This window comes from Corylus avellana, chromosome ca1 (genome assembly GCF_901000735.1).
Source record: "Corylus avellana chromosome ca1, CavTom2PMs-1.0".
NCBI lineage: Eukaryota > Viridiplantae > Streptophyta > Magnoliopsida > Fagales > Betulaceae > Corylus > Corylus avellana.
In genome coordinates, this window is record NC_081541.1 from 10,265,407 (window position 1) to 10,286,789 (window position 21,383).

Below are 21,383 nucleotides of genomic sequence, written 5' to 3' on the forward strand. Positions count from 1 at the left end.
GACAATTATGAGGTCCTGAAATCCGATGACAACAAAAAATGCCTGCTTTTAGTTCTTTAAAACAAGAATTAATTTGACAGTTAGTTAGAACTAGGAACTGCCTTCTCATCATTGTAAGATTATTTTAGGATAAAAATGTGATCTTTAACATCACTAAAAAAAATATAATTAAATTCTAAAATCTTGAAGATATGTTCTAATTATCACATTTATCAGATACTTCTTGAAGACATTTGATGGGCACAACCGCAAAAGAGTCGAGCACTAATAATTAATGGATTTGCAACAAGAGCCCTCTTATATTTTTCCCTAACGCGCTCTACGCTACCAATATATCCCTACTCTATCTGCACACTGGTTCAGACGTCTCTCTTGGGTTGGCTATGCAAAACCATGGAGAAATAAAAAACGTAAAAAGTACTTTCCATTAATTGGGATAACTTGGCGTTGCTGCTGATATGTGACATGTTTAAAACTCCCAGAAATGACTGCAATTTGTGGAGTGACTGAGCCCACCGTCATAGCCTGAGCTTGGGACCCTTGTATAAACACACCAGCACTAGCAGGCAGCAGCTAAAATGCAATGAGCCTCCCTCAAGTATTGATCTGGATATATCTAATAATATCCATGTTCAATATTTTTCCTTTTTGAGTGATCTTGATCAAGCCCATCCATTTCCTCTTCCATTGGAATTCTGCCCTCTAGAATCAGATGATGCGCTCTGGACAACAAAGCTTGATCTCTTTTTCTTGTGTGTACTACTCCATGTGAACATTTGCCCACTCCAGTTACTTCCTCCAACACCCTGATAGTCCTGTTTCTCAGTATTTGCTCCCTCACACTTGGGTCCCTTCGGGGTTGGGGAGGCATCTTCACTTGTTCCCTCACTTGTCATAGGCTTGTTTTCATTCGCCAACTCTGATACCTTTTCCTCTGAACCTGCATTGTTTCTAATTGATGCAGTTGCCTCGGATGCAACATGATCCCTTCTCTTTCTTTTACCGGAAAGCCTTGACATGTCTTCTCCATTTTCCACAGCCTTCATCCACTGTAAATCACTCAGAGTATCAGCATAAACCACCTCCTTTCTTTTCCGCTTTCCAGTGACATTGCCATTATCATTCTCATCTTCCTTGATTTCAGGAGCAGAATATGCCCACTCAGGTACTTCATGTTCTTCCATAAGACGAGTTCTGTATTTCTCCTTCTGTCTTCTCTCCTCATCCATTTTCTCAAACAGCCAGAATTCTTCATCGGAACGGGCAGCGAGGCGGTTGATTTCTCTCTCACTTGGAACGTCTGTCCCAAGTGAACTTGTGCCCCTACGCATGATCTCCTCTAACATCTGCCTGCTGTCCTGAGCTGTACACATAAAAATTCACCATGTCAACAGTCTCTTCAGTAGGGCAAGGACCTTATCAGAGAATGATCAAAACATGAATATGAAGCATGCAACAGACCCGTCTGTAGCAAAACTTAACAGACGAGTAGCTGTACACATAAAAATTCACCATGTCAACAGTCTGTTCAGTAGGAAAAGGACCTCATGAGAGAATGATCAAAACATGAATATGAAGCATGCGACAGACCCGTCTGTAGCAAAACTTAACAGAAGAGTAGCAAGTTTGAGATAATGCCTGAGGTACTCTCGCTCTCTCTACTTTCACAAGGGGAGGTAATCCTCTCCCATCCCAAATACCTTGTTACCTGGTATAGGCGGGTTAGCTGACACCTCGAGGTAGTCTACTTCGCTCCTATTCATGTTTGGGGATTGACATGCACAGACACTTATATCCAGCACTACATTTTCCTGTTGATTAAGGAGGGGCACACAAATGGCGATTTGGCCCTAAGCCACAAATTTTTCACCAGAATATAGGAATGGTATTCACGGAATAGGTGGCAATTTTTGGATCAGTGATGGCCACCCAGTTTCTCACTGAATATTCTAAAGCAGAGAATGGCAGTACAAAAAATAGAAAAGAAAAAAAGGAGAAACATTTTCACCATGTGAATAAATATTCCCTGCCATTGGTTTCTAAAATGCAAATATTAAGGAAAAAGAACCAAGTATGGCAATCTTCCTTTTTTTTTTTGATAAGTAAGTATGGCAATCTTCCTTAAATAACCTACACTTTATTAAAAGTAAGCATGCCTTAACGGTAGAGCATACAAAAACAAAGAAATAGGTGCTTCCACTTTTAGAAAGTGGATATTTGTTTTTAGATGTTCCAAAAGGGAAAAGAAGACATTTTGGGATGGAGCAGGTAATGATATTATATGACATTGTATAGAACTTAATTAACAAACCTGTGGAAGTTGTATTGAACAGTCCCGCCTGGATGACCTTTTCATCAATGCCCATCTTCTGTTTTGCACGCTCCAAGATAGCCTCTTCAACTGATCCAACAGTAATCAACACAAATACCCTAACTTCCTTTTTCTGTCCTATTCGATGGGCCCGATCTTCTGCCTGTTGATCATTTTGAGGGTTCCAGTCAATGTCAAAAAGTATTACAGTATCTGCCGTTTGTAAGTTCAAACCAAGGCCTCCAGCACGAGTGCTCAAGAGAAACATGAAGTAAGGAGAGTCTGGGGCATTGAATTGGTCTACTAGAGACCCTCTGTACTCAGTTTTGGTGTTACCATCAAGTCTAAGATAATTATAATCGTGAAGTTGCAGATAAATTTCAACAATGTCAAGGAGCCGAGTCATTTGTGAGAAAAGCAGAACTCTATGCCCGCCTCTGTGGAGTTTTGGCAGTAAACGATCAAGAAGTTCAAATTTCCCAGATGCTCTGACTATTTCCTCCTTGCGCCACATATTATAATTTGCCGCAACAAAAAGGTATGGGTGGTTACAACATTTTCTGAGCTGCATCGTCAGATTCTGTAGACCCTTTGATTTCCCAGCACCTGCAAATTGTTTCTCTTTTGGTAAACTGGCGGCAACTTTTACACAACTTAAAATTTAAACTTATACTTTCAGAAGAAAGAGAAGAATAAACAAATATGGAAGATAAGTGCAATAAATTGATTCCAAAAGTAAAAATATAAATACTCCACAGTTCTTTCTAAGAAAGTTGCAGTTTTGAAGATAAAATACAATATTGGGAGCTTTTAAGCCTCTGGATGGCAATAATAAATTGTAGTTTGCTTCTTGAAACAAGATGGTAACTGTGTGTTGAACATTTTGAAAAAACCACAAATGCTTTTGAAAGCCAAAAACTAAGAGAGGTTTTGGTAGTTAAAAAATGGGGTTGTGTGTGTGTGAAAAAGAAAAAGAAAAAAAAAAGGCCGTTACTCATTGTTGATTCCATGAGAGAAGGTTCTTGGAGGGAATATGGATATATTAAACCTTCAGCATTTAAGAATGCTAAAAAAGGTGAATAGCGGAATAACAAATATATAGAAACTTTGAACACACCTACCAAATTGAGAACTTCTCAAATCAGAAGCATTTGGAAACACAGGATTGTTGTTTTGATGGTTTCTTTTTTTTTTTTTTTTTTGGGGGGGGGGGTTATATATTTTAACTATAGGATGAAATGCAGATGCATGGCATGCAGGTGTAGAAGCAACAAACCATTATCCAGCCCAACTCTTCCCACATCTGTAATTTGTTGATAATATGCTTTCTGCCAAGATGATGTATCACATTTCAAAATGACCTGTGATTTCCCAGGAAGAAATTTCTCCACCTCATCTTTTTTCCTCCTCAATATGAATGGCCTTATAACCTGAAATCAAGAAAATATATCAACAAATAAGTTGAGAAAGAATAATAGAATACTCAAATTAGGAGACAATACCCACCTGATGCAGACGACGAATGATCAGTAGCTCTTCCTCATCAGACAGAGAAACATCACCCTTATCTGCAAAGGGTGCATTAAACCACTCCTCGAAATTCTGAACTGAATTGAAAATGTGTGGCAGAAGAAAATTAAGCAGGGCCCACAATTCCTGCAAACTATTCTGTATAGGGGTACCAGTTAACAGAAGCCTCCGTCGTATCTGATAGCTGCATACAAGTAAAAGTTCACTTAAAGAAACCTTTCACACTTCTGACTTCCATATAAAAACTATTTAAAAACTCAACACAGTTTAACCAAAATAGCTAACGAACAACTTGAGAAAATCAATCACAATCATTCTGGTACCAAAATTATCATCAAAACAGTTACTACAAAAATTTCAAATAGCATAGCTAGGATACCAGAGGTAAGACTGAAAGTGTAAGAGCAGCAACTTCTATGAATTGCATATTTTAGAACCTACATATATGAATTTGTATGGCATTTGTAAATTTATGTGATCAAAAGTGATAGATATAATACAAAGCATAAGATAATTGGCCTAATGGTTCAAAGGTAGATTCTTTGACCTATATGGTCGATTCAATCCTCAGCCATACAACATTCATGTTTCTTAGATTAAAAGATTATGGTTGCCTAGTGTAAAATACAGTTAAATCCAGTCAAATCTGTGAATTTCAAATTGTGATTTCAGATGGATTTCACTTAGGAGTAAAACCCACAAAATATAAGGACAAGGATTACAACAATTTTCATCCCAAATACATCTATATTTCTTTAGAAATAATAAATTTCATTTAAAAAGCGCTATAAGGGGCACAAGCCTCGTAAACGTAAGTATACAAGAGAAATACCCAAAAGTAAAAGCTAACATCTCAAATTCAAAAGAACTAAAAACTACAAGTTCGAAAAAAGAGTCAACTAATAGCCACTGTCCATTCATAAAGAGACCTTAACAACAAAAGCTTCAATCTCACTTACCAGTATCTCACTCCCTTCATAAGTGTGTGCATTTCTTTTTATCCAAATAACTTCTGAATTCATAATTGTAGATCAAAATTATGCATAGTAAAATAATTGCCCAACTAATTAAACTAATTATGACAGATGTGTGCTTCAAATTATGTCTCAACACCATAATTTTTATGTGGTCTGCAAGCAAAAGCTGATCTTTTTCCATTATGTTTCTTCAGATGTAAAAGTCATAAACTAGATGCCACTTTGCAACCTTAAACTCAAAAAGCTTTGACATGACTAGGCTTTTACAGTTTACATAGCAGCGAGACTGAATTTTGGTTTTCAAAGGTGAAGTATTTCCAAAAGACAAGATTTAAATAAATAGAAAATCTCCACCCGAAAAGCAGGCAATAAGAAGCAAGTTTGTGAAGTACACAACCATCCCACAAGGCATAGCATAATTTATATAGAAATTGGTGAAAGAAAGAGTAATGCTACATACAATAAATATCCTATAAAGCTGATGTTGTTATAAAAAAAAAATCAATGGCTACTAAACTTTGTCACATCAGCTTTGTGGGATATTTGTGTGGTATGTAGCATTACTCATGAAAGAAACTTCATAGGACAAACATAGATTCATGTCAATGGTCTTAGGACAAAATGACATCTCCTCTCCCCAAAAGAAAGGGTGGAGATTGAGGTCAATGGTTCAACCCCGTTTGGGTGCCTCACTTGTATTTAACAATAAGAAAAAAAATATAATTCATATAAAATGTACATAATAAAACATTGCAAGAAGCAAGGGAAATCATACCCTGAGACAAGAGTCCGTGCAAGAACACTCTCATGATTCTTCAACCGATGCCCTTCATCAACAATCATGTAGTACCAGTGAATTTTCTTCAAAAATGCCTTATCTCTCATGATAAGATCGTAGTGTGTGATCAACACATTAAATTTCCCCTCCCCTAACAAATCTTCTCGCATTATCTTTCTCTCATCTAGACGTCCATCATAAAGAACAGCGCCAATACTGGACCACAAAGAAAATTGAGGAATGATTTAAAAGTAAATTTTACACAGAGATATAGAGAGAGAAAGTGCGCATGCATACACACACACACACACACACACAGAGATGTTGGTTTCAAAGAATGCTTCCTGCATACCTAGGAGCCCACATTGAGAATTCATAAATCCAATTTGGTAATACAGCCTTTGGAGCCACTATCAAATGGGGCCCAGTCACACCCTTGTACTCCATGAGATATGCTATTAACGAAATGGTTTGTATTGTCTTTCCCAACCCCATCTCATCAGCTAAAATTCCATTCAAGTTGTTATTGAACAAGGAAAGCATCCACTGAAGCCCCTCTATCTGATACGGTCTTAATTCTCCACCTTGAAGCATGGATGGTTGCTCCGTTACCTGTACAATTCAGACTCTGTTAGATTCTCTGATCCCATTATAAATGATGTTTCCAGTGTTTTTTTTAAAAAAGTGAATCTGAGTATTATATGATTAGCAACAAAGAAAAAGAAAAGGAAATTGGATGGAATCTGTAGTCACTATTTCCACAACATCAAGCATTCTCAAATGAATTGAAGTACTTATCAAGAATTTAGCAATCTTCAGACTATTGCTAATGCTTAACTTAGGAGTTCAACATATTCATTCGCGCGCGCACACCAAAAAAAAAAAGGAAAAAGAGAGAAAGAAAACAAAAGGAAAGAAAAGAAAAAGGACATTCAGGCAATATATGTCATGAAGGCCACACTTAAAACAGCACCAAGCAGAGACTCTTGCCCCCCTACAATGGAACCTGTTCAAAAATTATTCCTACCCCTCAAATCTACATTGATTTTAGAAAAATAATAAAATTGCAGAAACATACAATATTAACCACAGAAGTTTGATAAGATCAAATGTTAGGACTAACAATACGGGCCATTGGATACTTCAGGAGACAACTGTCAAGGAAGGTTCAATCCCCTCACTAGAAGGGAGTAATATGGACCTCAACTTTGTACAAGTACCATATGACATTGTGCCATTCTTGTAAATTATACAACACCCTTGTTCAACATTCAGAATGCAACCAGTAATTAATGTGCAATATGGATTAAATGGAGAAAGAGGAGGGGAGGTTCTCAAACATAGAAACTTGCAAAAAGAACAAAACAAAAAAAGCTAGCACAAACATGATGCAGATCATAAATTTTTATCATTACCTTTTCCTGAATTGCATGTATGGCTGAGTTATATTGCCGCTGACCTTCAAGTAAATCACTAGTTTCAACACTACGATTAGGATCAATGATGTCTATCTCTTCCTCAGGAAGTAAATCCTGAGGAGTTCCAATTTTTGAAGCATCCAATTCAGGCGAATCAGCTTCTGAGTCTTTGAAGGCCTCTATCCCATCTGAATCTTTAGCATCTTTCTGACGCTGAACAGCAGCTCCCAAATTTGCAAGAAGTTTATTTGTTTCTTCCAGAAGCATTGTCAATCGTTCATTCTTGCTCTCTTTCACCATTCTCATGTATGCTTCTTGATCATCAGCCTTCAAGGCTTGAAACCTCAATTTCTCTAACCGTGTAGCACGTTGCCTTTGCCTTCCATGCCAAGCCTGTTAAATACCTATTAATGGTCCCTTTACCAGAAGCTATAGTAGCAATATTATACACTTCAATGTTCCTTACAAGCGTTGCTTTAAGTGGTAACTGATTACTCAATTAACAATAAATTTTAAGTTATAAGTAGAACAATTATTGCCTTCTGAAGAGAATTTCAGAAGATTGCAGTAACTTGTTTCTTCCAAGCATTCTTCATAGAGAGAGAGAGAGAGAGAGGTAATTTCCTCATCAGCTTGATATATAAATTATCATGTAACTTCTTTTAGGTTATTACATGACACAGATCCCGCGTTTGGTCTACATAATTCAGTTATTCTCATTATCAGGTTGCAAAGTATACCAAAACAAAGTTCTGAGTATATTTTTTCCATTTGATATATGGGTAAATGTTTCCCTGAAATGCTATTCTAAATGAAGGACAAAAACCCCTGGCAACAAAGCAAATATTAAAGTTGCATGGAAGATACCAAGGCTCATATAGCATTATTTTAAAGTTCAAAGTCCTTGGAGAAGTTCCCGAAACCCATGGAAAGCATGCTTACCATAATCAACAAATGGCTTTTTTGTTCTTTTTATATTTCCCCAAACCTTTCCAGCAATGTTTTATTAACAGATCTAAAGGTTCACAATTGCCATCTAACGTATCCACCAATTTCCTGGACATTTTCTAGATGACTCCTACTTAATCAATCAAACTTTCCCAGTAGTTTTTCCTGTAAATTTCCATATAATTTAACAGCAGCATTTCTGACTTCCATTTCCCATTTTAAATATGCATGAAATGTAAAAATGGACGAATAGAAGAAGACAGAATACCTGGACCCCATCATTCCTCTGTTTCCGGCGTTTCATAGATGCTTGAATTTGCAATTGGAATTCACGAACTGCATTGAGTATTTCAGCAAAAAATTTTCTTTTTCTAGTTTCCACTTGATTTTTCTCCTCCTCTTCTAACCTTGACAATCTCTGCATGAAAGGTTTTAACTATGTCAGCAGCATCTAGGTACACAGTACTTCGTTTTTCCACTTTGATGATCCATATTTTGGGTCTTCTGATCTATATCTTATCTGGCCAGGAAAATAAAAAGATTTTTTTTTTTTCTTTTATGTCTATAAACTTATACTTTAAACACATGAAGATCAGACTAACTGATTAGTGGCCCTCTAGGAGTCTCTCAAGCCAAAACTTGACAAGGTTTAATAATTATAACCTGTTATCACTTTCATACAGTACTCATCGACTTTTTTCATTTTAGTTTTCTTTTTTGTCTTAATTTCAGACACTAGGTGGCTAAAATTATCAGATAAATCAAAATGAAGTTAGTGACCTCACAGCTGGGATCCCTCAAATAGAGACTGTAGGCATATGCCAGGATTTGAAGCTGCATTCTCTAAAGATGCTATAAAACCTAGATACCCCAGATTCCCAATTTCTGTGTTCTGAGTATGGATAAATAGCTCAAACAAGTAATGCATAAATTAATAAATGACCTCAGCATCCCGTTTCTTCCTGAACTGATCATCGGCATCCATGGCAAAAGCATCTCCCACACCATAAAGTGGACGACGCAATCGCATCATGCCCCAGTCAAATAATTGCCGGTCAGGTTCTGCACAGTTTACACGGAGCCAGTACTCTGAACTCACATTAGACCGAACCTTGCTTTGCAACTCCGCCAGCTGCTAGAGAAAAAGGTAGTAAGAACCTATGTCATCCCTTGGTATCAGAAGTAAAAACAGAAGAACACATGCATATATTACAATTACAAGAACTCCTTTACCAGCATATATCAGTAAACTGCCAACAAGCAACATAGGAATTTATATGTGCAAATCATTGACTCATTATAAGGCCACATTTGGCTATGCTTCACAGGCAACAGTTCGCAAATTTCTCTATTAAACAATTCTCAGAATCAGAATGTTTGTTTTTCTTGTATCTGGAAGACACAAGAAAAATTGATCTTTCCAACCACACAAAAAAAAAAAAAAAACAGGTTGCTTGAGAAAAGAATCATTTAAGGAAGTACAACCAAATGCTGCCTTACCTTTATTTCACATAACTGCAATTCTCTGTTAACTAATTGTCATAATTTATCGTATCTAGTTTACCTTTAGCCCATAGAGTTCAAGCAAGCACTTTGTCTGCAGGTCCTCGCCTCTATTTGAAGGCAATTCTGATTCAAAACATTAATGCATAAGTGATCCACTCTGAAAAATTGGCTAGACAATTACTTGATAATAATAAAAATTAATTTGTACAAATACAAGATAGAACCACTTCCGAACATAAATTAACTAATGAAACTTGCAAAATCTATTATTTCCTATATTTTTAACATTTCGAAGCATGCAAATGCTACACGAATGCTTTTTTTTTTTTTTTTTGACATGCAAATGCTACACGAATGCTATTCAACAGTTAACAACAAACCTATCAATTCTACATTAAAAATAAAAAGTACCATCTGAAAATAGTGTGTACAAAGAAAACTGCCGAAAGTTAGCAATCGTGTTTGCTCTTTTACTGTTGGCATAGGTTGGGGGGGCTCACATACACCAAAAATATGATACCCAAGGTGAAGGTTCTTTATAAAATTTAGTCACCTTCAAGCTCAGCCAATCGATGCTGAATGTAACTCTGAAAACGACTTTCCCTTGATACTTTCAATCCAACACCCGACACACAATTCAGGCGTTGCTCCAATAGTGCATCCTCAAACTCGGCCAACAAATCTCCTGTGTAACTGCCATGATCTCCCTGCATAATAATACCAAAACATACTGTAAGAAACAACTTTTATCACTCACCAAAAAACTAACCCCAAGAATAGAAGAACAAAAGGTGAAATTCAGGAAAGAAAAAATAGCCAAAAAAGTACACAATTTCTATTACAGCAATTCTAAAATTTAGTGGATAAACATGGAGTAACATCAAACAACAAAATGTCCACAGACAGACAAATCAACGAAGAGACGTAATAAACGCTTCAAAAAAAACAACAAAATCTCAAAACCACCCACAAACAATCACAACCACCCTTCAACCCTAGAGAAACTCAATCTCACTAATTCCCTTCCGTCAATAAATTGAATTATAGACTAAGCATACACACAAAAACACAAAATAGGAAACACAGGCAAGAATTTCAAAAGAGGAAAAAACCCCTAACCAACACAAAACGCACAAATCCCAACCCTAACCCCTGAAACTGCTTCAAATTACCCAAACAGAGACAAAAGCAAGAGAAGGCCATCGCAGAAAATTATTACCAGAGTCTTCTCGGGAACCGCCTTCTGGTCCGAGCCTCCGCCGCCGGCTCCGGTCGCGGAGGCATTGATGGCGGAGTCTTCGGGGGAGAAGCAGATGGAGGAAACGGCGTCGTGGAGGTCGGGAGGGAGGGGGAGGTTGCGGGAGACGAGGTTGAGAGCGCAGATCAGAGACTTGGCGTCGTGGACCGTCGAGGGCTCCAGGGTGGGCTGCTGGGTCTGCCTCTCCAGCTGAGCCATGGCTCGGCCGTGGCGGGAGCCCCGCTTTTGTAACGGATATTTGAAATTAAATATTGTGGGATTAAAAAGCTTTAGAGTAACAAACACAGGCTCTTTCACACACACTCAATAATTCGCTATTTTTTGATTTTGCCTTCGGAAAAAATAAAAGAACCCACCCTCTCTTTCTTCGGCGCTCTCTCAATAAGGAGAAGAATAGCGGGCGTGTGGTAGGGAGGGTCTCTTTCATCATTTTGTTTTGGCCAAACACGGCTTTAGTTTTTCAAAATGACGGAACTGTCCCGTGAAAATTTTGAAGTGACGGCTGGGTCCTTTGCCCATTGGCGCTCACCACCGACCGAGATGCCCTCATTGTTTTTTTTTTTTTTTTTTTGTAAATAAAAGCACGGGACAAATTCATTATGGGCTATTAATAAAATCAAGTGGGTTAAATTGTCCTAATCATGGAATAGGATCCTCTCCAGTCCATAATGGACTGGAGAATATCTAATTTATTCTTAGAAATCCTACAACTACAAATGAGACACATGTCCCACTACAGAAAAAAATAATATTTCAGATTAAAAAAAATAAAAAATAAACTAATAAAAAAAAAGGAGTGGCTGGTCACCCCATCTTGGCCATAAGGGGTGGTCGGACCACCCCCAAGGTTTGGCCTTTGGGGATGGCCAGACCACCCAACAAATTTTTTTTTTTTTAAAGATCTGGCTCTTGGGGGGTGGCTTCGGCCACCCCAGACTGGCGGTTTGGGGAAGCCACCCCCAGCCCCAATTGGGGTGGTCCGGCCACCCCTTAATTTTTTATTATTTTGTTTTATAATTTTAAAAAATATATATATAATATTTTATTATTTTTTTTATTAATCAGACAAATGTTCTATTTATGGCCTCAAGATCTCTTTAAAAAGACCCTAAACATTAACGAGATATTCTCCGGTCCAAAATGGACTAGAGAGGATCTTGTTCTCCTAATCATGGGTCTTAATGGCTGATAGAACAATAAAAGACATTAAAAATTATCTAATACTCTTCCAATAGTTTTAAATATTTAGCAATAATAGATTGTAATGAGTTTGGTTGTTTATAAAAGTTGTTCATTCATTAAAAAAAAAAAAAAAAAAGCAATGATATGATGTCTATTGAGTAAATAAAATGCTTTTAGTACATTTTCATGATTTGAATCTTGAAGTTTAACCCACGAGCAAGCCATGGGTCACCCAACTCATACTTAAAAGTTAAATCTTTGCAATTTTTAAAGAGGATTTGAAATTTTGACATCTTCCGATGGATTGATGACATTGCAAATTTTTAAAAAATAGCGACCCAACGTTGATACTTTAAAGTTTTAAGAGTATGATTGTAAAAGTAATAAAGATAAGCAAGTGATATTTTCCCTAGAAAAGTTAAAATTTTGAATGTAGTAGCATTAAACATATTTTTGGATCGGTTGGCCCCGTAGTGAGCGATCCATACGGACGTGTCACCCACTTGGTAATGAGGCAAAAAATAAAAAATGCGTAATATGTTCCTTACCAAAAGGGATGACCATGAATGAAAGTCTTTTGCATGGCTTGATAACAGGAATCCGAAAGTGTTCTTAAGCCAGCAGTTTTATGTTGGAAAAAAAAAAAAAAAAAACATTCCTGTACAGCATATACCAGAGAACATATTGTTATTTAAAATTCGTTCCAAAAAAACCCTAAAAAAGGGGCCTCGATTTCCAAGGCTGGAGCCCACTTTGGCTAAAATTGAAATAAGACAGAAGGGGATCATTCCTCTAAGGTATGATTTGTAATGTATATTTCCTACTGTCTGCAAGCAGATTCAGATTCTGGAGGATGGTGACTAAATTGAGGACCTCACAAACTAAGACTACAATTACCAAAATTCTGAATTTTTTGCTGTTAGTTGACTTTTGGTAAGTTTAAAGTTCCGCTCTATGCCAATGCTCGGGTTATTGGCTCTTGGAAATACTGAAGTGATATAAAAATTGCTTCCTGCACATAAAGAAGCAAATTGATCAAGATCATGAGTAATTAGATAAGAATTTTCCTTTCTTAAAAAAAAGGAACCTGGCAAATGGAGAATGTACGATTACCTCTGTTCGAATCGTTCGACTCCCCTGATTTGGACATGTGTTCAAGTATGAATGAAATACGTTACGCACATCTTTCCCCTGAAACCAAAAAGGAAGGAAGAAACTAACATTAACAATATCCAGTATTCACTTTTTTTCCCCTCCTTTTGGTTGCTAAACTAGCAACTACACGTTCTGGCTCCAAACCATCTAAAATGAAAGAATTATACAGACTTCCAGCAAGTCCGAAACTCCACCATTACTAAATCTACCAACCAAATGCTCTTTCCTTTTATCATGCTAAATTGACCACAAGTCGGATACATGCTTACTGGAAATATACATATAAGAACAGAACAAATGCATAGGGAGAATAAATCTATTCTTTCAAGTCGCAAGACACGAGCATAAAAATCTCAGTTGGAAGCATTAAATACATCAAATGATGTTCTCCGCTTTCCATTTTCTGTTTTGCAGCTTCTTTCCAAGAAAGATACAACTGAAAACATTGTGTAACCAAAATCTGTTGACATTTTCTGGAGACATGTTATGGGAGTGGTTTCCAAAAAATGAAACCAGATAAGTGTCAACAGAAATTATTTTTGTGTAGTAACATACCTTTAAGTTATTGTCTTCTTCGATGCTCTCTTCCAACCCAGCAAGTCCACCAAAAGCAATCAATAGATGCCTATGAAGTTATACAAACATCATATTAACAAGCATCACGGGTAAATTGAAGTATATATTATCATGATGTATACAATATATCACAATGTCTCGTACCTAAACTTAGGTTTCTAACTGAAGGTGTAAATACTAGTAAGTTAAGAGTACTACACTTATTTTAGCGCAACCCAAGTACACAAGAAGTATACAATAAAAAAGTCTAGGAAGTAGCAGAGAAGAGAATCTAAAAAAGCATGAAAATTCGGAAAACTACAATTTGAGGCACCAGCCCAAACAAAAAGAGTTTTAAAGAATAAATCCTTTAATTCCACTAAGGTTCTCTAGTGGTCTTCAAAACTACGACCGTTTCTTTCCCTCTATAGACACCACATTAGGTAAGGCAAAATCATCTTTCAAACTGCATCAAGCTGAGAACTAGCCCCTAGCACTCTCCAAGATGCAAAGATCTACCCACCCTTCTAGGGCATAATCCAAACCAGCCCTACACTGCTGAAGATGGTATTTCAAAGAGCACTTACAATCTCACAATTGAGTAGAAGATGGTCTATTGACTCCCCATTCTTCTTACATATGCAACACCACTCAACCACAATTATATGCCATTTCCTTAGATTATCCATGGTGAGGATTTTCTCAAAGGTGGCCGACCATGCAAAGAAAGCCACTCTCAAGGGAGTCTAATTCCTCCAAATACTCCTCATGGGCAAGGAGTGACATCATGGGGAACAAGAATAAAAACAAAAAATTAAACTCTAAAAAACAAAAAAAAAAGATCCTGGAAATTCTTGGGGGTGGTCCAGCCACCACGCCGAAGAACTTTTTTTTGTTGGTATTTTGATTATTTGTTTAATTTCAAAGGTCTTTTATGTAATTTTTGTCTCTAAATTTAGAGTATTTGCTTCATTTAAAGTTTTTTAACGAGGTTGACTAATAGAATGAGTTTTTGTAAGTATGCTCACAAGAGAACCCCCTAATCAAGAGAAAAGATGAAAAGAAGTTCCAAAAAAAGACTAGAAAAAAGCAAAGCTATGATGTGCTGCTATCCAAGTGTATAAAATATTGAAATTTGAACAAAATCCCTTTGTCTCTACCACCAAAGTCCCTAGATCTTCAAAGCTCCAAGCATTCTACTATCTCCAAATACACCACATTGAACACGCTAGAGCCAACCTCCAAACTTCTAAAATGTTACCACACCTTATCTGACCTCCCCAACTCGCCAACAACCTTACTTTTTTCTTGTAACCTGTCATGCACCTACATAGCACTCGTCCTTGCCAACCACATAGCACTTGTCCCCACTAGTCCTTATAAATGGGGGAAGAAAAAAAAAAAAAAAAAAAAGAACCAACACCCCTTTGTTTTTAACACAAGAACACATCACCACTCAAACTAGATAGTTCATATGGGAAATGCCTTTCAACAGAATTTTTCTCGAAATATATTTTTTTGATCTCTAAGATTTGAACCTGAACATTACCTCATTCCCACCCCGCCCTTTACCCCCTTAACACTATTGTGTGGGGTGTATCATATAATAAACCTCTTGGGGGTAGGCGTTCCCAAGTTATTAAACCGGCCCACCTTCGCTATAACTGATGCAGCGTGACTTAGTGGGCTGCAGCGAAGAATATCAATAAATAGCGGATAAGTATTTCTAGGTTTTGAGACTATCAAGTAATCAAAGAAATCTTCTTAAAACAATAGATGTTATCTAAGGTTTAAGGAAAAAACACAAAAGAAACTCAACTCTGAGTATTCTTATTGAAGAAAACCATATAATAATCAAAAGCTAAATTCTAGGGTCTATAAAACATGTATATATAGGCCTCCAAACCCTAAACCTAATAATAGTACGAAATAAAGTCGGAATCAGCAAAACTGTGCAGCGCGTCTGCAACCTTGTCCGAACGGGGTTGCGGATGAGCCTCTCTGTGAATCCCAGTGATCTCTCGTCTGAACAAGGTTTCGGACGATCCTCTTTGGTTGCTCCTCGGCTGCAATCTCGTCCAAACGAGATTGCACACGAACCATTCTGCCCAGCCTGCTAGTCTTCTCTTTATGGCCCATTTTGACCTAGTAAACATTAGAATTAGCTAAACCTCATGAAACATGACCTTTTAGATATTTAAATTAGCTTTCCAACGTCATCAAGCTTGCTCCAATCTGAGGTCTAGAACTCTAGATACGGTCTTTTTAGTAGAACTCGTCAGGTGCAAATCATCGCTCTTCTTTATGAACTCCTTAGCTTTCTGGTCTACATCAATAACCCTAAGCCATACCCACTAGCAACGAAGCCTACAAGCCGGCCGAACGTCATCTATATTAGGCCAACCCAGCTTGAGCTAATCTAGGCCAGCTAGACCTAACTCAATTAGGTTGGCCGGACCAGGTTTAACTTGGATAAACGAGCACATAGGGCATAAAGAGAAGTCGCATCCACAGTATCCTAGACCATCTTTATTTTTAGTTAGAAGGATAAAAGTAGGGAGAGAAAAAGAAGAGGGACAAAATTGATACCTTTAGGCCCACAAAAACCAAACCTCCAAAGTTGGATGGATCTGGAGAAGAAGATATGGTAGTTCCAAGAATGACCAAGGAAATTACATTTTCTCCTCATATTGAACCATCCAAACCAGCTTATAATAGTAAAAGTTTACCTTTACAGGCTTTACAGTCTTGTCTAAAACTCTATATTGCCCAGTTGCTGGAGAGTTGCAGTCCTCAATGTTCTATTTATTCAAAGTACAGTGGGTGATACCTAAGATAGTTTATGAATGGTTTAGTGTTGGAAATATGGATTGCTATTCCATTGAGCCTTAAGTGGACGATTTGGAAGGAATGCAATTGTTGGACTTCTGAGGGGATGGAGCATATGGTACTGTCAATTCGAATTTCATTTTTCAGAAGCTGGTATGATTGGATGCGTGCTATTCGTAGTGCTTTTTCTTGTGATTCTGCTTATGATTTTATTGATTGTATGAATTCCTGAGATGAATTAAACTTCCAGCATACTAAGATTGTGGTCATTTTGGCCAAAAAATAAAAACTACTAATACCAAAAAATAAGTTCAGTTTTACAGTCTCCTTCCTATTCCTTCCAATGTATCAAACAAGAAGAGGGAAAGACCATCTCCTTTAATCCCATTTTCCATCCTTATTATGAAACATATTGTAGTCAAGGCCCAGAGACATTGTTACATACAAATCTCTTCTAGTTCTCACCAATTCTCCTTTTAGCGCTTAAAGCTTAGATAGAGATTATCAACTTTTACGTGGCTGAAATTTTGTGGCATTGACATCACGATGCAGTCCACTAATTGAGCAGTAAAGAGCAACATTAGGTCCAGTCACTAGAGAACATCCATCCAAAGGAAGTTATGCTCACAGCATCTGACAAAAACAATCTTACTTGTGATCAAGACATCAAAAAGAAACATACCTGAAGGCAGGTATGGTCAGATCTGATGACTTAACAGTCAGTCCATGCTCTGAGGTACCAACCAAATGGTCATAGCCACCCTATGATTAATATAACATAAGTTTATAGAGGGCCTTTAATGAATGGTTTACCAAGAAATAATCAATGGGTCAAATTGAAAAAAGAAAAAGAAGAAAATCAGCATCAAAGAATGAATACCTTGTATGGACAATCCTTCAATACTGAACTCATATTAGAAGCATATCGCACTTTATAGCCCCAGTACATTCCTGCTTCTTCCCTAGGCTTGGCGGATGAGACAACTTCACGTGGTATATCTAGATAAATGCAATTGTTGAATCATAAACCCCATTATGCACAACTTTTTTCCAGTTGCAGGAAGATTGCATATGGATGCATGAGGGCATAATAAAAATGGAATGTCACCAAAAAAAAGAAATCAGTTAATGCAATGGCATATGGAACACATGACCAATACTTCATCCTGATGCCACAACAGGTTGGATGAATAAAATGTATGTCAAACCAACTTAACTATTATTTAATGCTCAAAAGCATCAAAGGGATTGCAAAGATGAAGGCAAAAGTTCAGATATGCACAATGAATCAATTGAGCAATAGTCAGTGCCCACATGTATCAGCAAACAAATAATGTTTAAGAAACAACTTAGACAGGGCAAAAAAATTCAGAAAACAAAAAGATATGTCTATTCATTACCAGTATCCAGATTGCGGTTGGTTCCCATAGCTACAGTAACTCTTGTTCCAGGTTCCAGTACTTGATCAATAACAAAACTCTGCATAAGTTACCAATGAACCAATAAATTTTCTCTTTTTCTTTACCGGTAAGTTACAAATGCACCCAGTGGGTCTTGAACGTCACCCTCCTCCCTATTCTTACAAGGGGAGGGAGGAGGTACAATTCAAGTTAGAGCTCATTGACACTAATGAAACCAAAATTTATGTTGTGCTGTTATTTATCCTTCTGATTTTTATTTATTTTTGCTGTTGGGGTGGGGAGAACAGAATTTATCCAATCATCAAGTGCAGAGTACACATGGAATGGGTAAATAGAAGAAAGGATAAATATCTTCACTTGCCAATTATTGTATAGAAGCAATATATGTTCTATACATTTTTTTCGATTAAGTAACTTTGCATACATACTAACAAGCACAATCTATCATGTTTGTATTGACAACATAAGCATAGATCAACAAGATCTAAAGGGGAGAAAATTTAACATGATGGACCACATCAACAACACTGGGTGAATTATTTCAAGTCCGAATCCCACTACGTTGTCAGCAGCCCAATGCCAATGGATAATACAGTAAAAAACTAAATGAGACAATGCACCTACATTCCCTCTTGATTAGTCCCTCATCATAAATCAAACTCCACAAACAGTCCAAATAATTGGTGAAAACATAGGGAAAAATAAAAGGTGGGGCTATATACATGTGATGTCTCCCGCAGAACAACGAGGACAACAGCAAGAGCATATGAACCTGTTTACTGAGGTACTTAAATTCCCACTCCCCCCACACACATGAGAGAGAGAGAGAGAGATAAGGTCAAATTTACAAAGAGTATATTGAATTTCAAGTAAACTATAATTTACATCCCAATTAAGCAGAACTGATCCCCAGGAATTAGATACAGACAAAGACTAAGGTTACAGGATCACAGAACTGAATAATTGAAAATCATATGAGTTCATTATTTGTTTGTCACTGCTGAATTCCTTTGGCATGATAATAAATTAATGAGTTCATAGTTATTTGCCATCAGACTTATCAAAAAAAATATGTATATTTGCCAGCAGGTGAGTCACATAAGTCATGTGACATCCAGGTACTTTAAGCCTCTGTCCATAAATAAATGAGTGGACACCAACAATATTGCATGCGTCATCTGTCCATACAAACTATTTTGTTGATATCAAACTAGTTGGTATGCTCAGCATGAAAGAAAAGAACTACAAATCTTTAGATAAAAAGAAGAAAGAGAGAGGGGGGAAGAAACTTTTAGTTAATAAAAATGGTAAGAACAGCTTTAGAACTAGAAGAATTCTATTGTACCTTACTTAAACCCACATCAACGAGTGTTCCCGAGTTTGGAGATCTTTCTTTTAGTGTGACACCTATAAAGTTAATACAGGATATAAAAAATTTGGGCACTGGATTAATACAAAGAAACATATTAAAACTAACATTGTCTGTAAATTTGGGCTAGCTATCAATAATATAGACAAAAACAAAGTCATACAACAGAATCCTGTAATACATGATGTTCCCTCAATAAGGGCAAAGATTTTCTTTCTCTTGTTTGTGACTCCAGCCGTTTGTTATGAATACCAATTCAGTTCATCTCAAGTAAAAGTCAAGAATTGTAACCACCAATTCCATCCATCTTAGGCCACATCTTCCGCTAAATGAATAGTTCCAAAATCACTTTTTACTACTTAAATCCAAGTTATTTCAAAAATTCATCCTTCTCTTAGATTCTTCGACCCCACTCCTATTCAAAATTTCATATTTCAGACCATCTACGTACAGTACACAATGTCTTTTTACCTCTGCAATCCTGCTTAACATTGAAGATGTTCTAAAGTAGCAGTATAGAGTTGTCAAGCAATGAGGCTATTTCTAGGCATCGAAAGCTAAAGCTCAGTTTCAATCACCAGAAAATTTAACTACCCCACATCAAATTTGTTCAATTTGTTACTATATAGGCATACCTTCTCGATATGGAGCCCACTCATGCTTCCGCAGATGGTGTGGAGCATCAAGTGGGGGCAACAATCCCTGTCAAAATGCAAGATACAAACGACTTTAGCCAACTATGAACCAAAAAATCCAACAAAAGAAATGCACTTACTGCCCACAATCAAATTCAATGAATTTTAGCGAATGGGAATCGGTACCACGAATCTTAAACTGTTGTGCTTTGGGAAGAGAACTTTTCTTAGATATTGCGGTGTCTCAAGATACCGCAAGATCCTTATCAGAAAAGCTGCGCCGCTTTCATTCTCATCTGTACAATCCAATGCTGTAACACCGTGATCGTTCACTGAAACACTCTTATTATCAAATACTACCACCTGTTTATACAAGACAAGTTAATAAAGTAAGATACCTATGGATTATCAAGTTATTTAGTCACAGAAATACATGCATTTTTACATCATTAACAAATTTAATCACAAATAATCTAATACATAATTTAAGCAATCAAACACAGAATGGCAAAGTTAATAAGGAACAGCAACGGACCTCGTCAATTCGGAAAATGGTAGCGGCACGAGCAACCTGACCAGCTAACTGAGAAAGTAAAAAATTGAAAACAACGCTCCGTTTGGATGCCGAGAAAATGGGGGGGGAAATTAAAAGAAGAAATTCAAATAAAGGGAAAATAAATATAGAGTGAGAAGAGAAAGGTGTACTCGTGTGGCGAGCTCGAGAGACTGAGCGTTGTTGATGATGGAACCGGACACGGCTATGCTGACTGTGGGTATTTCCTTTGCTTCGTCGTGCGCTTTGTGCTTTTTCTTCTTTTTCTTCTGCTTCTTATGGGACTCGCCGTTTACGAGCTCCACTTCGTTTAGAGGTTCGGGCTTTTGTGCATTCTGTGCGTCTACTTCTGGTTCCGATTCTGCCTCGTCTCTCTTTTTCTTCGCCATTTCTATGTGAGCTTTCAGGGTACAAGGGTTTTAGCGTTGCGCCAGATAGACAAAGGCAAGGGGCCGGAGCTACCGGACTATAACTTTTACTAAAAGTCGTTTACAACTTTTGTTAAAAAGTTATTTCATATAGTCATTTATAAATTGATACGAGAGTTTTATCAACAAAAGGTGGTTTGCATAGACAATTTTCTAAAAATGAAACTACTTGCACAACAACAAATACGTTAAACAAAAATAGCACTGAATAATGATGAATTGGAGTTGTTGAAGAGAAGCTTCACTAAGGTGTTCAATAAAGGCGATACTCGGCAATGAGAGCTTAGTGGACACCAAAATGGGAACCGTAATTGTATCTATAATTCTCTATAGGCAAAAATAAGGTACCAACTTTGGAGATCTAGTAAGAAGAAGAAGAGAGGGAACCAACGATCTCATGTGTAGACAAAAAAAAAAAAAAATGGCAGGGAAGCAGCGGTGCATACTATACATGCACACGGGGGGTGGCGTGTGTTGAATACCCGCTAGAGTAGACAATGCTAACCAGAGTTGAGGACAAAGGAGGAAGT

General features: G+C 37.2%; 2 protein-coding genes across 3 annotated transcripts; both read right to left on the reverse strand.

Annotated features, from left to right (window-relative positions):
- Positions 1 to 140: 140 nt before the first annotated feature.
- Positions 141 to 11,112, reverse strand: LOC132181093 (probable ATP-dependent DNA helicase CHR12). Of its 2 annotated transcripts, none has more exons than XM_059594169.1 (12): positions 10,688 to 11,112; positions 10,022 to 10,175; positions 9,527 to 9,591; positions 8,906 to 9,094; positions 8,231 to 8,380; positions 7,012 to 7,407; positions 5,949 to 6,208; positions 5,594 to 5,812; positions 3,818 to 4,025; positions 3,588 to 3,741; positions 2,312 to 2,917; positions 141 to 1,363 (listed from the first exon to the last, which is right to left on the reverse strand). In XM_059594169.1, the coding sequence occupies exons 1-12, from the start codon at positions 10,922 to 10,924 to the stop codon at positions 663 to 665; spliced, it is 3,339 nt and encodes a 1,112-aa protein (XP_059450152.1). In that variant the 5' UTR covers positions 10,925 to 11,112; the 3' UTR covers positions 141 to 662. The 2 variants fall into 2 exon arrangements, with proteins under 2 accessions (XP_059450152.1, XP_059450144.1); XM_059594161.1 differs by having other exon boundaries at positions 8,906 to 9,097.
- Positions 11,113 to 12,578: 1,466 nt separating this feature from the next.
- Positions 12,579 to 20,989, reverse strand: LOC132167496 (uncharacterized). Its single transcript, XM_059578491.1, has 11 exons — positions 20,578 to 20,989; positions 20,408 to 20,455; positions 20,059 to 20,235; positions 19,873 to 19,939; positions 19,214 to 19,275; positions 17,848 to 17,926; positions 17,328 to 17,446; positions 17,130 to 17,209; positions 13,619 to 13,688; positions 13,022 to 13,099; positions 12,579 to 12,920 (listed from the first exon to the last, which is right to left on the reverse strand). The coding sequence occupies exons 1-11, from the start codon at positions 20,812 to 20,814 to the stop codon at positions 12,861 to 12,863; spliced, it is 1,077 nt and encodes a 358-aa protein (XP_059434474.1). The 5' UTR covers positions 20,815 to 20,989; the 3' UTR covers positions 12,579 to 12,860.
- Between the last annotated feature and the right edge of the window lie 394 nt (positions 20,990 to 21,383).

Coding starts and splice junctions, on each gene's coding strand:
- LOC132181093 (XM_059594161.1), bottom strand. CDS start 10,924: ATGGCTCAGCTGGAGAGGCAGACCCAGCAGCCCACCCTGGAGCCCTCG. Junction 8,381..8,905: donor GGAAGAAACGGGATGCTGAG/GTCATTTATTAA, acceptor CCTTTCATGCAG/AGATTGTCAAGGTTAGAAGA. Junction 7,408..8,230: donor AGAGGAATGATGGGGTCCAG/GTATTCTGTCTT, acceptor GGTATTTAACAG/GCTTGGCATGGAAGGCAAAG.
- LOC132167496 (XM_059578491.1), bottom strand. CDS start 20,814: ATGGCGAAGAAAAAGAGAGACGAGGCAGAATCGGAACCAGAAGTAGAC. Junction 19,940..20,058: donor ACAACAGTTTAAGATTCGTG/GTACCGATTCCC, acceptor GCATTTTGACAG/GGATTGTTGCCCCCACTTGA. Junction 17,210..17,327: donor TGAAGGATTGTCCATACAAG/GTATTCATTCTT, acceptor TATTAATCATAG/GGTGGCTATGACCATTTGGT.